The 17618-nt window shown below is 39.5% G+C and overlaps 1 protein-coding gene across 1 annotated transcript; it reads left to right on the plus strand.

The window, feature by feature from the left end:
• The first annotated feature begins 9878 nt into the window (after window positions 1-9878).
• On the plus strand, window positions 9879-10808 carry LOC125136511 (olfactory receptor 1361-like). The gene has a single exon (XM_047797359.1). It carries the CDS (start codon window positions 9879-9881, stop codon window positions 10806-10808), a length of 930 nt encoding a protein of 309 aa, XP_047653315.1.
• Window positions 10809-17618: the final 6810 nt, after the last annotated feature.

The raw sequence follows: 17618 nt of genomic DNA on the forward strand, positions 1-17618 counted from the left end.
GTCACGTCTGTCCCTTCCTCATTAAGAGACAAATCACAATCTACTGGAAAAACATAACAGAGTCAATCAAGAAATTAAAGCTCAAACAGAACTCGTTATGAGGAAAATCACACGAATAGACTGCCTTTTAGTTAATGAAAACATTGACACAGAGTTATTACAAAAATTACTCTTTTAAGAGCAACAGATTTGTATCTCACCCCACAACGCCATGTATGGTAAAATGGTGAATTACTTTAATTCTAAAGACCCAAAATTAATTTTCCTTCCTGGCTCATTTCCTTTTTTTTTTTCCTTTTTTTTCTTTTTTTTTTTTTTTTGCCTTTTTCCCTTTTCTGAGGCCACTCCCACAGCATATGGGGGTTCCCAGGCTAGGGGTCAAAATGGAGCTGTAGCCACCAGCCTACTCCACAGCCACAGCAACACCGGATCCTTAACCCACTGAGCAAGGCCAGGGATCGGACCCTCAACCTCATGGTTCCTAGTCAGATTCGTTAACCACTGAACCACAACGGGAACTCCTTTCCTGGCTCATTTCTACCAAGGTATAGAAAATTCTTTTTTTTTTTTTCCTGAGTTACAATCAAGTTTGGAATATTATATAGCATTTAATCACACAGAAGAAGCACCTGGTTCAATAATCTCTGGCTGTTTAAGGATCCAGCTACTGTCCTATTCATCTGGCAGGGCTTTAATTAGTAATACACAATGGTCACCATGGGAAATCTCACTATGTCAATTGTATTATGTGAGTGAGAAGTTTAAATAGTACAACAATCAGTGACTCACAGAATGTATATAAGAAGAAATAAAAACATAACTAAAATAATATGTTTTAAAAAGGCATATATGAGGAGTTCCAATCGTGGCGCAGTGGTTAATGAATCCAACTAGTAACGATAAGGTTGCGGGTTCGATCCCTGGCCTTGCTCAGTGCGTTAAGGATCCAGCATTGCGGTGAGCTGTGCTGTAGGTCGCAGACGTGGCTCAGCAGCTACAGCTGGCAGCTACAGCTCCGATTAGACCCCTAGCCTGGGAACCTCCACATGCCACAGGTGCGGCCCTAGAAAAGGCAAAAAGACAAAAAAAAAAAAAGGCACATACGAAAAATAACAAAAATTTGATATAAATACAATATATAGTGACCCAAAATTAAAACTTAATGGATAGTATAAGCAGAAGATAAGGAGTTCCCATCGTGGCGCAGTGGTTATCGAATTCGACTAGGAACCATGCAGTTGTGGGTTCAGTCCCTGCCCTCGCTCAGTGGGTTAATGATCTGGCATTGCCGTGAGCTGTGGTATAGGTTGCAGACGTGGCTCGGATCCCGCGTTACTGTGGCTCTGGTGTAGGCTGGTGGCTATGGCTCCGATTCGACCCCTAGCCTGGGAATCTCCATATGCCGTGGGAGCAGCCCAAGAAATAGCAAAAAAACAAAATAAATAAATAAATAAATAAATAAAAAGAAGATAAAATGCAGGAAAAGACAATTTGCTGATAGACTCAAGAACTTCCCAGAAAAATGGAGAATAAAGGAAATATTTTTTTTTGTTAATGAAAAAGACTTAGGAGTCGTGAAGATGGGGGGCAGAGTTTAATATTTGTCTAACAATAGTTCGAGAAAGATCCAGTGTCCATGTATTGAGAGACTGTACGAGAATAAATATCCAGAGAAATAACTTTTAAGACTTTTTCCCCAGAATTCTTAAAAACACAGATTTTCAGGTTTGGGGAGAACCACAAAAATTGGTCAGTGTATGTAAAATGAACGCAACTTAGTTAAATCATCCTGAAACTAAAGAATAATAAGAACAGAAACTTTTAAACAGAAAAAGTGATTGTAAAATAATACCAATGCTACATCTCAGAAGCTCTATTGTTTTGCCTTTCATATTTGGTTCTATAATCCATTGGAAAATAATCATTATGACGGAATAAAATTAGTGTCATTGGTCATTTCACTCATTGATATCCAATTAAATACAATAATTAATTGGAAACAAATTTCTACCCATAAAAAATTTCAGTTGGTGCCTTTGTAATAAACTTAGGAATTGTATGTGTGTGAGGTTCTCTCAAGTGTTCAATTGATCTATGTTTTTATACTTATTCTATCAAGTTCTACTAATTACTGTAGCTACACAGTCATTTTTATATTGGATAGTGTGAGTTTTCTAATTCTCTTCTTCAAGATTTTATCTACTCCAGATCTTTTGCTTATCCATATGTTTTAGAATCAGGTTTTTGATTTTTAAAATATACCTATGAAGATTTTGACTGTAGTACATTGAATCCATAAATCAAACTGAACTGTCTTCTTATCCCCATTGGACTTACCAGAGGATTTCAAAACCTTTTCTTATAAGTCTACTGGCTCAATGCTATTGCTCATCTCAGTATGGTACATACATTCTTCTTTAATTACAAAATATACCATTAAAGCACAAGAAAAAAAACTAAACTGTTTTCTTAAAAGAATGTATCTTCTAATTTATGAATAGAAAACTTTTGCTTTTATATGGGATCTTAAAAATTCTATCAGAAATGATACATAACTTTGGATATAGAGGTTTATACAGCTTTGATTTGATTTATTTCTATGATTTTGATATTGTGTAAACAGTAATATTAAAATTTAATTGTCTAACTTTTGTGATCAGTATATAGAAATTCAATTTGGAGTTCCTTTCGTGGCTCAGTGGTTAACGAATCCGACTAGGAACCATGAGGTTGCGGGTTCCATCCCTGGCCTTGCTCAGTAGGTTAAGGACCCGGTGTTGCCGTGAGCTGTGGTGTAGGTTGCAGATGCGGTTCAGATCCTGTGTTGCTGTGGCTCTGGCGTAGGCCGGTGGCTACAGCTCCAATTCAACCCCTAGCCTGGGAATCTCCATATGCTGCGGGAGCAGCCCAAGAAATGGCAAAAAGACAAAAAAAAAGTTCAATTTATTTTTGTACATTAACTTTATATTCATTCATCTTCCATATTTACTTGTAACTTCTAAATGATCTTTACAGGGTCATTCAAATTTCTATTACACATTCTTCTCTGTAAATAAAGAGTTTTATCTCTTACTTTTTAAACTTAAAACTTTTATTTATTTTCCTTGCTTTTGAGCTGGTCAGGGACAGATTAGAATCAAATTATGGTTTACTTTCTCCCTATCAGTGTAATCAGGGGCAAGTGCTTATTTTTTCTGAAACTTGTATCTAAGACATGGATGCAACAGCTACCTTGAAAAACAATTCAGATAATGTGTATGATGTGTTGCACAGATCTTTGCAAGTTGTCCAATAAATAGTAGATAAATTTGTAATAAAAAATAACTGTCAAATTCAAGATAATACTGTAATGGTGGTGATTAAATCACCTTAAATATAACATAAAAGCTAAAAGATAAAATCATTCAAAATTATTCTAGAAGAGTGATATCACCAAGAAGAAAACATAGACAATTCCCAGCTTCTACCCCCTCACAAGGAGAACAACCAGCAACTATTCATAGATAAGGCATCACAGAAAAAAATGATAGAACACAGAGATGAGGCCAAAGCAGCCCCCTGCACCACAGAGACCAGGACAAATGGCATTAGAAGGGGAGGAGGAGGAGCTCCCTGCTGCCTGCACACCTTTCCTCCAGGTCAGTGCAGCACCACACTGAGAAGTCTCCCTCGAGCGCATGGTTTCTCCAGTGGGGAAAACAAAGATCAAGGTGGACATCCCATGCCCCCAGTATTGTGGATCACTGCATGGGGACCCCCACTTCAGGCTTATCCCACAGGGACGGCAAGAGGGCTCTACAGAGCTTGACTGCTGGGAATGGGAATGTGATGGAGAAGAGGAAGGGGCTTCCAACAACTAGCATTTGCATCTTGGAAGCAGAGTGCTGCCTGTACCACCCAAATCATAATTCCAGCTAGCAGTTTTGCTCATTTTCAGAGACAAAAAGGTGGCACAGTCTATCCAAAAAAGTGGTCAGGGCACAGGTCTGCCTATTTGGGATCTTCGAGTGAAGAGCCTTTCCAGTCATGCACCCCAGGATGCTTGCCTCTGCCACCTAAGCACTGAGCCAAGTCATAGCCCAGCGCACAGCTGAATGGAGCTGCCAGCACCACATGACTGAAAGCCTATCCAGAACACCAACACAGCTGCATATCTCACTGATGCTCAAGTGGAAAGCCTGGAAAGCAAAGCTTAGTGTTTACAGAGTAAATCAAGTGACTCTGAAATCAGTAAGGGAACCTGGGATATGGGTCAGCTTGAGTCATGTCCATGAAGATCCTTGCTAGCCTTGGAGCTGGTTCTCCCCCTCCATGTAGGCAGGGAGACAGATTGGTAGCCGCATCCATTATCTAATAGACCCTTCAGCTCCCAAACTAGGGAACCTAGCTAGACTATGGGGAAGTTGCGCAGCCCATATAACAGCCCTGCTTAGAGTGGATTTGAACCAAGAACACAACCCATGGCATTCCCCATCTACAGGGCAAGCCAATGGCACCCTTTGGTCAGGGAATTCAGTGCAGAGTATTGCCTCATCCAGGACACAAACAATAAAATGTGCAGACCCTAGGGCCAATTTGGCTGAACTGCCAGGGCAGAGAAGCTAATTCATACCCTCGCCTATGGATCAGTATAATACCCAGTTCCAAAAGTCTAGGAAGCCTGATCAGAGAACCCAGGCAACAGTAGAGACCTGGGTCTTACAGCATCACATGGGAAGAGAACCAAGCCAGCAGTCCTATCCTACTATTTCTCAGCCAGGGCAACACTCTCCCCACTCTGGTACCTCATAGCTCAGGAAGTGGCCTCTTGCAAAACTAGACCCTGACACCAAACCCAACTGCCCACGGAAATTACCAGCAATCTACAGATTCAATGTAATCTCTACCAAAATACCAATGGAATTTTTCACAGAACTACAACTAATAATCCTAAAATTTGTATAGAACCACAAAAGACCCCAAATAGCCAAAGCAATCTCAAGAAACAAGAACAAAGCTGGACATATTACTCTCCCTGATTTCAAACAATATTATAAAGCTACTGTAGTCAAAACAATGTGATAGTGGCATAAAAACAGATGTATAGATCAATGAAACAGAATAGAGAGCTGAGAAATAAACCCTCACTCATTTGGTCAATTAATCTGTAACAAAGAAGATATACAATTGGGAAAAGACAGCTTCTTCAAGAAACAGGACTTGGAAAACTGGAGAGCTATGTGAAAAAGAATCAAAATGGACCATTTTTCTCATGCTATATATAAAAGTTAACTCAAAATGGATTAAACACGTAATGTAAGACCTGAAACCATAAAACTCTTAGAAGAAAACATAGGCAGTATTCTCTTTGAATTGGTCTTAACAACATTTTTTGATGTCACCTCAGGCCAAGGCAACAAAGCAAAAATAATTAAGTGGGGCTACATGACACTGAAAAAAAACCTTCATATAGTGAAGGAAAATGAAAGACAATGTAGTGAATAGGAGAAGATATTTCATAAGGAGTTACTATCCAAAACAGAAAAAGAAGTCATATAACTCAACATCAAAAACAACCAAACTAATTAAAAAATGGGCAGAGGATCTGAATGGACATTCTTCCAAAAAAGACATACAGATGGCCAACAAACGCAGGAATATATCCAACATCACTAATCATCAGAGAAATGCATATTCAAACTACAATGAGACATCACTTCACCCATGTCAGAATGAGCATTACCAAAAAGACAACAAATAAAACATGTTAGTGACAATGTGAAGAAAAGGGAACCCTCATATAGTGGGTACAACAAATATGGAAACAGTATAAAAGTCTGGCCCCAAATTAAAAATAAACCTACCATATAATCCAGCAATTCCACTATGGGTATCTATCCTAAGAAAACAAAAACACTAATACAGAAAGATATAAGCAGCCCTATCTTCTTTAAGGGTTAGGAAATGTTATGGCCACATGTGCACCTCTTCAAAATAAACTGACTTAAGGAAACAGAGCAGTAACTACAGAGCGAATGTGAATTTTTAACTATCTTTCTGATTTGACTTCCAAGTCCTTCTATTTTTTTTAATGGCCACACCTTTGGCATATGGAAGTCCCCAGGCCAGGGATCAAATCAGAACTGCAGCTGCCAGCCTACGCTACAGCCATAGCAACGCCAGATCTGAGCCACATCTGTGACCTACGCTGTAGCTGGCAGTAATGCTAAATCCTTAACACACTGAGCAAGGCCAGGGATCAAACCCACATCCTCAGGGACACTATATAGGGTTCTTAACCCGCTGAGCCACAATGGAAACTCCCCAAGTCATTCTTAATAGCAGACTTCTGTTTAACCATCTATTCTATTCCTCAACACCATGTATAGACAATTTTCTCAATGGAAAATTCCTCCGGATTTGCCACTAATGAGTAAATCTGGTGGAAGTCTCCAAGGACAAGAAAGATTCCTAATGCAAGCCAACCCCTTCCAATCCTAAGAGAGATGAAGACTGTTAATATTCAGATCTTCACTACCTGTGGATGTCATCTCACCAAATGTAGGCAAAGGATCCTGGGTTCTCTGGACTCTCCCACTTGCTTTATAAGAGCACTGGATAAAATTCATATATCCAAGACCATCACTCATGGAATGAAGATTAGGAAAGCTAGTAGGTAAGTGTGGAAGGTAGCACTTGACAAAGAGTATCATAGGCCAGACTTCCGAATGGAACATAGAGGATGGATTCTGCACTCAGGGGCTAGATCTGTATCCATTTCCAAATCAATATGTAAATCAGCCTAGCAGTAGGAAATATCTTAAGAGAAGCGGACGAGTAGCTGGAGAAGGCTGAGGCGGACACATTAAAATATTAGGATATTGTCTGTCTGAGACTGAAATTTTAGAACATTAGGACTTCACACTTTTACATAGGTAAGACCTCCTATATTTTCGATGCTGAAAATTCACAAAACCTCAGTTCTTAACCACATCTGATCTGAGACACAACATCAGTGATTATTTTTCAGGTGAATTACCTGGAGATGGATACAATAGCAGTAAGATAATTCAAGCAAAACCATCAAGAAGATCCAACTTGGGAAAAGATGAAAAAATGGGAGAGAAGCAGTTATGTCTGAGCTGAAGGAAGTATTGTTCTTAAGAGACAAAGAAGTAAGAGAAGCCTTAATCTTATAGGAAAAGGGAAAATCCCCCAGCTTCCAATTTTAAAAATCCTCCTAAAACCTATTTTATGGGGGAGAGAGCCCAGAAACCTGTAACTTAACTAGCTCTCCAGGTCAAAGTTAGAGAAGCTCTTTCCCAAGTATTAACAAATGCTTTGCATAAAGAGGGAAAAGATTATTTCCCTTTATCCTAAATCAATTATCCACTGGCACATTTAAAGAGTTACTATATGTATGATGTAATGGAAAAATAAAAGGAAACTGTGCCATATAATTAGATAGAAGCAATTGGACGGTAAGTTTTGGACAGACCTTATGCTCAAATTTTAACTGTTAGTTTAAAGGACTTTTAAAAGGAAAATGTGATTCCTAATCTGAAGGTATTTATAATATAATTAATAAGAGAAAACGTGTATGTCATAAAGATTAGAAACACCTTAATACAATATTCAATTAAGGGCTAGATTATCTTATCTACATAACAGTGTGTAAAAGCATAAATAATCATATACATGGAGCTATGAAGTGATTGCCCCAAGAAGAGAAGAGATTAAATAGTGATGAGTAGTAGAAAATCATGTTTATTGATAGGTGAATAAAAAAGTAGAAGTTCTTGATAACCAGGCACAGATAGGTATAAGTGCCACATTAGAAAATAAGACAACAGGAGTTGTCATCATGGCTCAGCAGAAACAGATCCCTCTAGCATCCATGAGGATGCACGTTCAATCCTTGGCCCTGCTCAGTGGGTTAAGGACCTGGCATTGCCATGAGCTGTGGTGTAGGTCGCAGATGTAGCTCGGATCCTTCATTACTGTGGCTGTGGTGTAGGCCAGCAGCTACAGCTCCAATTCGACCCCTAGCCTGGGAACCTCCATATGTTGTGGGTATGTCCCGAAAAGACAAAAAAAAAACAAAAAACAAAAAAAGAAAATAAGACATCAGAGATATTTGAGAAAGGAATAATCAGGCCAAAAGCAGAAAGTTGTACATTTTTTGGAAAATGCTTGTAGCACGGATGTTAATAGTTGAAAGAGAATCAATGAAGCCACTTAAACTGCTGACAAAATAAACCAGGAGTGAGTTGATGGAAAAAATTCCAAAGAAGGTAAATGTGAAAATGGTGAGAAAAAGACAAAATGAGGATCATTTTGTTGTTGGAAAAAAGCAATATATTAGTAGTCTGGATTTTAGGGGACAAAGTAAAAAGATAAAGAGATGAAACAATGTTTCTGACCCATATTATTAGAAGAGTATATGGAGGAAAAACTGTTATTCATAAACTGTTGAAATGGAATGAAGGACACTTCAGCACAAGGGGAGGACAACATATTGCCCTCTCCTATCTTCAGTCTCAATTAATTAATTTGTTTAGTTATTTTGTGACAAACATTGTCTTATGGATGCCAAACACCAAGGATGCAAGGGAGAAGAAAACTATATGCAATATTTGTCATAATGCACTTCATAGCCTTGTCAGGAAGTCTAACGGTAACTAAATATCTTAAACAGGAGTTCCTGTTGTGGCGCAGCAGAAACGAATCTGACTAGGAACCATGAGGTTGAGGGTTCGATCCCTGGCCTCACTCAGTGGGTTAAGGATCCAGTGTTACCATGAGCTGAGGTGTATGTAGGTCACAGATGTGGCTCGGATCTGGTGTTGCTGTGGCTCTGGTGTAGGCCAGCAGCAACAGCTCCGATTAGGCCCCTAGCCTGGGAAGCTCCATATGCCGCAGTGTGGCCCTAAAAGGAAAAAAAGACCAAAAAAAATCTTAAATAAATATTTAACAAAATAAATATGAATTACATCGTCCGCATTACAACTGTAGTGATTTTCCAAAAGATATAAAGTTATATAAAAGGTAGGTTTGACTTGATCAAAAGGCAAGAGAAAACTTCCCTAAGAAAGCCACCAAATGACCTGAGACTGAAAGGGTTGGCAAGGAGTTGGCTCAGGATGAGGAAAAGGAATACAGCACCCAGGAGGGGGTCGAATGCAGCCAGAGGGGCTGAGGAGCAGAGCATGAGAGGACTATAGAGTAAGATGAGGCTGCTGAGATATCTCAAGGTCAAAACACATTGAGCTTTGTTAGACATGGCGGGGATTTTTTTAATAAGACCAATGGTGCTCCAGACACCTGTTTTGAAACAAGTAAGAAACACGACCAGATTTTCTTTTTTGAAAAGATTTTTCTGGTGGCAGTGTGGAGAACACATTAAATGAGGCAAGAGTGGACATATTAAACCACTTAGGAAGCTAGCAATGCTCTAGTCATTAACAACAGCTTAAATTAGACTCAAGACTGTGTAGATGGGTAGGAGCATCTACTGAGTTCCTACTATGTTCCAAGCATTATGCCAAATACTGAGATGCAGTCTATGCCTTGAAAGACTCATGGTCTGGTAATGAAAACTGATTCACAAACAAGTAATGACAGCATCCAATAATTAAAAGTTGAAGAAACCTCTTCTACACATAAAGAACTCCAGGAAGCTTCTGTTGTTCCATTCATTCCCTCATCTTTGTGCCTCCTTCAAAAAATCCAAATATTGTCCCTCTTACTGCTATTTTAATTTCTTTTCTTCACTCTTCACATTAGTTGTATAAAGGAACCCACTGGCACAGACAAGATCCAAGTGCTGTCCATCTCAGGAGTTCAGAGTAGTGAATACTCTTCATGCTGATTCCTTTCTTCTAGACATCAGGACCAGAATGAACTGCAGCAAGAACCCTGACTTTGTCCTGTCAGGGCTGCTGAGTGACCCAGACAAACGACAGTTCCTCTTCGGTCTCTTCATGGCCCTCTACTTGCTGGGTCTCTTGGGAAACTTACTACTTCTGCTGGCTATTGGTGCTGACATCCGCCTCCACACCCCCATGTACTTCTTCCTCAGTCAGCTCTCTCTGGTCGATCTCTGCTTCACTACCACCACAGCCCCCAAAATGCTGGAAGCTTTATGGACCAACAATGGATCAATCACATTCTCTGAATGTCTGGCACAATTATATTTCTTTGCTGTTTTTGCTGATATGGACAACCTGCTTTTGACTGCCATGGCTATCGACCGCTATGCTGCCGTCTGCCATCCTCTGCACTATCCACTCATAATGACTCTTGGCAGATGTGGTCTGCTGGTGGGTGGGTCATGGGGGGTGGCCCTCTCTGTCTCTCTTGTCCACGCCCTCTTGCTATCCCAACTAGCATTCTATACTCATCAAGAGATTCCCCACTTTTTCTGTGATTTTGGCCCACTCTTTCAACTTTCTTGTTCTGATGCTCACCTCAATGAGAACCTGATGATGGTTCTGGCAGGACTTTTAGGAATCAGCCCTCTCCTCTGCACCGTAAGTTCTTATGTCCATATTTTACATGCTGTAGCTAAGGCTCCATCAGCACAGGGGAAAAAGAAAGCCCTGGTCACATGCAGCTCCCACCTCTCTGTGGTCATCCTCTTCTACAGCACGGTCTTTGCCACCTACCTGAAGCCCCCATCCACCTCTCACTCCTCTGGGGAGCTGGTTGCTGCTGTCATGTATACCCTGGTAACTCCCACTCTCAATCCTTTTATTTACAGTCTGAGAAATAAGGATGTGAAGAGTTCACTAAAAAGGGTTTGGGGCATAGAGAGCTCTTGGGATTAGGAACAATAAACGAAATGACCATAAACAAACATCTGGGGGAAAATCCCCACTCTTCACCACATTTACAGAGTCAGTTAATAGCAAGGCTGTCACAGAGCAAATATGGTATATTGGAAAGAATACTAACTAGAAATTAGGAAAACTAGGTTCTAAGTCCCACACAAGCTACAGGCTTATTTATACATTCCAGAGTTTGGTGTATGTATTATAAATTATATTATTATTATTTCAAAAGACTATGTCAGTAACATGTCAAAGGAAATATATTTTGCATGATAATATAGAAAAAGATATATTATAAAAATATCCTGAAGGGTGGATTGGATGAGCTGTTCTTTCGGTTGCCTTGGAACACTGATATTATTGAAACGTGGTCATCTAGTGCCCTCATTAGCACCATTCTGACCATCACTGCCATTTGCGTCACCAGTTTAACAATGAAGAGCCTCACCATCAGCTTTACTATAGTCAATATCATCTTTGTTGTCATTAGAATCACCATACTAATTACCAGCTTTGGTTCGATTCCCAACAATATTATGTTGTCATCATGAATAAGAGAGTGTCCTAAAGAGTCTTCCCCTTTTAAGGCCTCATTTTTTCAGAAAGTTTTGTTTAATTGTGTGTTTGCATTATTTTTGAAGATATCTATAGAGATTTTATTCATCACTGATGAGATTGAAGGACTGCCAACAATTGGAAGATTTTAAATTATAGTCCTTGGCTTTTAATAGTATTAAAAATGATTCCCATGTAGGTTTGATTGATTGATTGACAGATTTCAATTCAGAGCCGCAACTGCAGTATATGGAAGTTCCTAGGCTAGGGTCAAATCAGAGTTGCAGCTGCCGGCCAATACCACAGCCACAGCAACAACATGGACCCGACCCTCATCTGTGACCTATACCACAGCTCACAGCAATGCCAGATCCTTAACCCACTGAGCAAGGCCAGGGATTGAACCTGTGTCCTCATGGATGCTAATCAGGTTCTTTACTGCTAAGCGACCACAGGAAGTCCAAGATTAACTTTTTTAAAATAAGATGCATGAATTTTATATGAAAGAAAAACACTGAAGGGGTAGGGGGAATCATGTAGGGAATACTTCCTGTCATATCCCAGGGCCCATAGCAGAACAGAACACTAGAAAGTGAAGGACTACAAGTATCTGTGAACATTAGTCCTATCGCTGAGCCCTTTGGCTCTTGCCAGCTACTTGGTTGGGCAGGAAGGGTTAACAGGGCACTCCATGTTTAGCTCTCAAAGGCTCCCCTGCTGTGCCTGTGTCCTCTTTTTCCCACTTTAATAGAAAGGAGCCAGTTGAAATGACTCCCTCCTTTCTCCCCATCAGGACCCCTCTAATACCTCTACTAAGGTGAGTACGGTTGGCTGGAGCCAAGAAGAGGGCAGAGGTAAGAGAAGGCCTGGGGTCTGCAGATCTTTCTAGAGGTATGTGGCCTGGGCATCTGAGACTTCCCCTCTCTCCTAATCCTGTTGAACGTGGAGATGAGGGTGGGCTCTGGATAGAATGAAGGGACTTGAAAGATTCTCAGGGTGGGAGGATTTAGCTGCTGAGCCCCCAGAACTTGGGTGACAAGCCCAAGCAGTTCCTCCTTGGCCCACAGGAACCCCCACCAGCCATAGCCTCCCTTGTGAGCCCCAATGTAATATCTCCAAATGTCTGCTAAACATGTTCCAGCATCAGCTCAAAATCAGCATGTTCAACTACAAACTATTTTATCTCCTCCCAACCACACTGTAAACCACTAGAATTATTTAAAAATATGCCTAATATGCCAGCTTATGATATCATAGTCATCTTTATTTTGACAACCTCTTTCTCTCCTCATCCCCCAATCAGTAAAATTTTATCAACAGTTCCTTGGAAAATGTTTATATATTTCTTCCTCGCTAGTCCATGCCTATCTTAGCACAATGTCCCTCTATGTAGACTCCTAGTTTCTAGTTTTACTTCACCCTTATCAAATACTGTCTTAACGAGATCATTCAAGTGTTTATGATAGAAATATGATAAATGATAATGTCAAAGGAACTGTAGGTGCTGTGAGACCAGTGAGAGTCATAGCCCAAAGTGGGCTTGTGATGGGATGGGGGGAAGGTTGGGAGGGCAAGGTCATAGAAGGCCTCCTAAGAAGGTAGCAGGTAGGCTAGGTTTTAAAGGAGAGGAAACAATTGGTCAGGCAAAGATAGGGGACGAAGGAGGCCACTCCAGGCAGGAAAGGCATATTTGAAAGCAAAGATGTGCAATTCAGCACAGCACTTCTGAAGATCTAAAAGTAAGTCTGTGTACCTGTAGAGAGGATACTCTCTAGAGAGATGTGGGTTTTATATTGAAGACGATAAGAAGACATCAATGTTTGGAAGTAGAGAGGAATGCCATGGAAAAAATATATGTAGATGTAGATTTAGGTATGTAGATACAGGTATACTTCAACTCTTAACAGTGTTATTTCTAGTTGTTCAATGAATAAAAGAACTTCAAAACAGTCAGAAAATAATTAACAAAATAGCAAGAGTAAGTCTTTACCTATTCATAAATCCTGTAAATATAAATGGATTAAATTATTATAGAACATCTTAATGGATTTTAAAAACCAAGATCCAACTATAAGGTCCATACGAGAGACTCATTTTAGGAAACACATAGACTAAAGTCAAGGGATGGAGTACGTATTCTATGCAAAACTCCGTGAAGACAAAATTGCTAGTTTGTCTTTCTACACAGAGACCAGTAGAGCCAATCTGGTCATTTAAATATGAAATCTATATAAAACTCTAGTTCTAAATAGCAAGTATAAAATTTAACTCCAATAAACAAGAAGAGTTACATAATTTGTTGGGCTCAGCCAAAAATAAAAATGCAGTATCTTCACTCAAAAATTACTAAAAATTTCAAGATGTTGGAGTTCCCGTCGTGGCGCAGTGGTTAACGAATCCGACTAGGAACCATGAGGTTGCGGGTTCGGTCCCTGCCCTTGCTCAGTGGGTTAACGATCCGGCGTTGCCATGAGCTGTGGTGTAGGTTGCAGACATGGTTCGGATCTCGCGTTACTGTGGCTCTGGCGTAGGCTGATGGCTACAGCTCCGATTCGACCCCTAGCCTGGGAACCTCCATATGCTGCGGGAGCGGCCCAAAGAAATAGCAAAAAGACAAAAAAAAAAATTTCAAGATGTTGAAAACAAAGCATTAAATCAAGCTAGGGGCCCTGTTAACAAAGGGTCTTGTGCCACCGCACAGATGACATGCCCATGAAGCATGCCTTGTAATAAAAGAACATTTTTAAGACAACGTCATTTTGAATTGAGGAACAAAATAATTTGAAAGTAAGACTTCAAAGATATAAAACATGAAATAGGAAAATCTTTGATCCTGACATCATCAAAATAATAGATCTCTAGACAACTGAGGAATCTGTAGATGAGATAAGTGGGTTTTGGAAGAATACTGCTGTAATATCTAGAACTAGAAAGGCTCAATTTGAATCCTATTTTCACAATTTTTTGAAAGATAAGGTAATTTAATCATGACGATAATTGATAATATGTGGCTATACACCCAATTTAGTGTATTGTACATGTTGAATATATACAACTATTTTCTTCAATGGTTCCTCAATAGAGTTAGGAGGGAGGAGCAAAATTTACTTAAATTCTCTGAGCCTCATTTTTATTGAGGTAAAGTAGGAATGATTTTAATAATTCATTCACTGGGTGCTTGAAAGAAGTAATAAACTAATAAATCTAAAGAACCCAGGACAATAATTTACAAAATCAGCATCTAATAATTGTTATTTGTATTATATTCATAGCATATTCCGTAACAAGAAATTATTCATGGGATGGATATATAATGAACTTTTGCAAAGCCAAAGGAATGACCCTCAATAGAAAGATGGACAAAGTACATGGCATTTATACCTAATTAGAAAGCTTAGACGCAAACTATTGCCTTTGGAATGGATAAACAATGAAATCCTGCTGTATGGCACTGGGAATGATGTCTAATCACTTACGATGGAGCATGATAATGTGAGAAAAAAGAATGTATACATGTACGTGTAACTGGGTCACCTTGCTATATAGCAGAAAATTGACAGAACACTGTAAACCAGCTATAATGGAAAAAATAAAAATCAATGTAAATGAAAAAAAAAGACAGCTTAGATAGGAGTTCCCGTTGTGGCGCAGTGGTTAACGAATCCGACTAGGAACCATGAGGTTGCGGGTTCGGTCCCTGCCCTTGCTCAGTGGGTTAACGATCCGGCGTTGCCATGAGCTGTGGTGTAGGTTGCAGACGCGGCTCGGATCCTGCGTTGCTGTGGCTCTGGCGTAGGCCGGTGGCTACAGCTCCGATTAGACCCCTAGCCTGGGAACCTCCATATGCCGCGGGAGCGGCCCAAAGAAATAGCAAAAAGACAAAAAAAAAAAAAAAGAAAGCTTAGATAGATATCACATAGCATATATATATTCCTTGGATGAAGCAGATAAAATAAAATAATTTGCCTCAAGGATATGGCAAGAACTGAAGATACACATTGGAGAGACCAGCCTCATACTCATGGAGAGAAATGTGAGCTTTAGGATCCCAAACTTAGAAAACAATTTAGTGTTATCACCAGCAGTGAAGAGTCAGATTTGGAAAGAACAAAAGCAATACAACTTCTCCCTATCCCTCTTCTTTTGTTTTCCATAGAACCACATTAATAAATGAGTGGAAGAGTAAACATCTTTTTGTATGGGTCAATGGTATGTGATTGGCCCTCATTCCTTAACTGTCTTTGCCCAATTTCTTTCCCTTTTACAAAGAGTTTTTCTGGGGACATTCCCAAGATGAGAAAGTGTAACCTTTCAATCCTGTCACAGGAAATGAAAGGTAATTTTTTTATCATTTTATATATGTATTTATTCTACTGTACAGCATGGTGACCCAGTTACATGTATACATTCTTTTTTCTCATATTACATGTTCCATCGTAAGTGACTAGACAAGAGTTCCCAGTGCTACACAGCAGGATCCCATTGTTCATCCAACCTGAAGGCAACATTCTGTAACTATTTCCCCAAGCTCCCAGTCCCTCCCACTCCATCCCTTTCCCGCTTGGCAACCACAAGTCTATTCTCCAAGTCCACATTTTCTTTTCTGTGGAAAGGTTCCTTTGTGCCATATATTATTTTCCAGATATACTAAGTCATAAAAAGTAGGTAAGTAAGTCATAAAAAGAAAGACAAATACAACATAATACCATATGAAAGGTAATTTACTAAGAAAACATAAGGTTAATGAGAACTGTCCTGCCCATGGTACTGAAACTAAGAAGGAAACATATTAGGGGGAAAAAAACATAAGAAAAATGGAAGGAAAAAAAAAAGGAACACAAGATAGGAGTTCCCCATGGAAAATTCTCTTATATTGCAGATGTAGGAAGGGATCTTGTTTATTCTTACAATAATCTTCTCAAACCCAGGGGACATGCTCTCTCAAGATTTGCACGTCGAGAGATCTGTGGCTCATAAAAGACAGGCAGAATTTCAGAAAGAATTGGCTGGGGAAGATGAAGAGCTTATGCTGCAACCCCAATACAAGCTATCACTTCAAAGAGTTTTCTACTATCTACTTTTCAAAGAGTTTTCTACTATTTAATTTTCATGAGCATAAACCTGAAAACATTCCTTAGCTGTGACGTTGACCACTCAATCAGGTATGAGGATGAAACGGGAGACAAGCTGGGAAGTTACTCATATTCTCCATCATCTTGCTAGCATTAAAGTTAAATGCCCAGGACTTAGTGCTGGTTCTCTATTTTACGATGAACTCCTCATTGTGCTTCTACATTATTAAATCTCTTTCCTGCCTACATTTTTATTGCCATTCCTCTAGATAATCTCCAAAGTAAATATGTAATCTCTAAATATTCACATTGGAGTGAAATAAATCATTTTGTACAGGAAATCTGATTGCTAGTTGCTTTCAATGTTAGGAAAAGGTTTTTCCCCCAAGTGAATTTTTGATACACTTTTGTGCTGTGGGACAGTGAACAAAAAAAAAGTATCTCAAACATTTATGTCTTAAACAGGAGTAATAAATTTTAACACTATACAAAATATACACTGCTATCCAAGAAAGATTCTCTGAATTCCTTGAAGTCAGCCTTTTATACAGGTGGAAAAGAATCTAAATAGTTTCTCAAATTTTTCTCTAGCGATACAGCCTAGAATCCCCTGGGATCCACAGGTATGTTCCCTAGTTCACGTCTTTTGCTCTCGTCACATCAAATCTTTTTCTTCTCCTTTCACGGATTTCCCAAATTTTGAATGATTCCCTCTTATTAGGAAGCACACCAATGTCTGCATATCGATTCAGATTTCTTTACAGCCCTTATTTTTCTCCAATTCTCTCTTCTTAAGTAAAAACCCTTCAAGAGACAGTGGTGAAGTGAAGTGGGTTAAAATTTACCCTCTGTTAGTGCTGACTTAGGACAAGAACAGGCAACTTGTATCAGAAGGTACAAGTTCGCAGTCGCATCAGATGGTAGGATGGCAACAGGCTCTGAATCCCTGGGAGAAACAAAAATACTATGGTAAATCTAATAAAGAAAAAGTAGGTGAGTAACAGTTCATAACCAACATATAACCTTTGCATTTTATAAGCTAACGGTCCACATCCTGTAAAACCTTTGTGCTGGGACTATTTATAACCAGAATTCTCTCCCTCAAAATATTGTTGTTCAGGAGGGAAGATCCTCAGCCAGAGGACTCTAATTTCCAGCAGAGATAGCATTCCATATACTC

This window comes from Phacochoerus africanus, chromosome 9, assembly GCF_016906955.1.
Source record: "Phacochoerus africanus isolate WHEZ1 chromosome 9, ROS_Pafr_v1, whole genome shotgun sequence".
Taxonomy (NCBI): domain Eukaryota; kingdom Metazoa; phylum Chordata; class Mammalia; order Artiodactyla; family Suidae; genus Phacochoerus; species Phacochoerus africanus.

Bases quoted from the DNA above. Each gene is read 5' to 3' on its own strand.
- LOC125136511 (XM_047797359.1), top strand. From the start codon at position 9,879: ATGAACTGCAGCAAGAACCCTGACTTTGTCCTGTCAGGGCTGCTGAGT.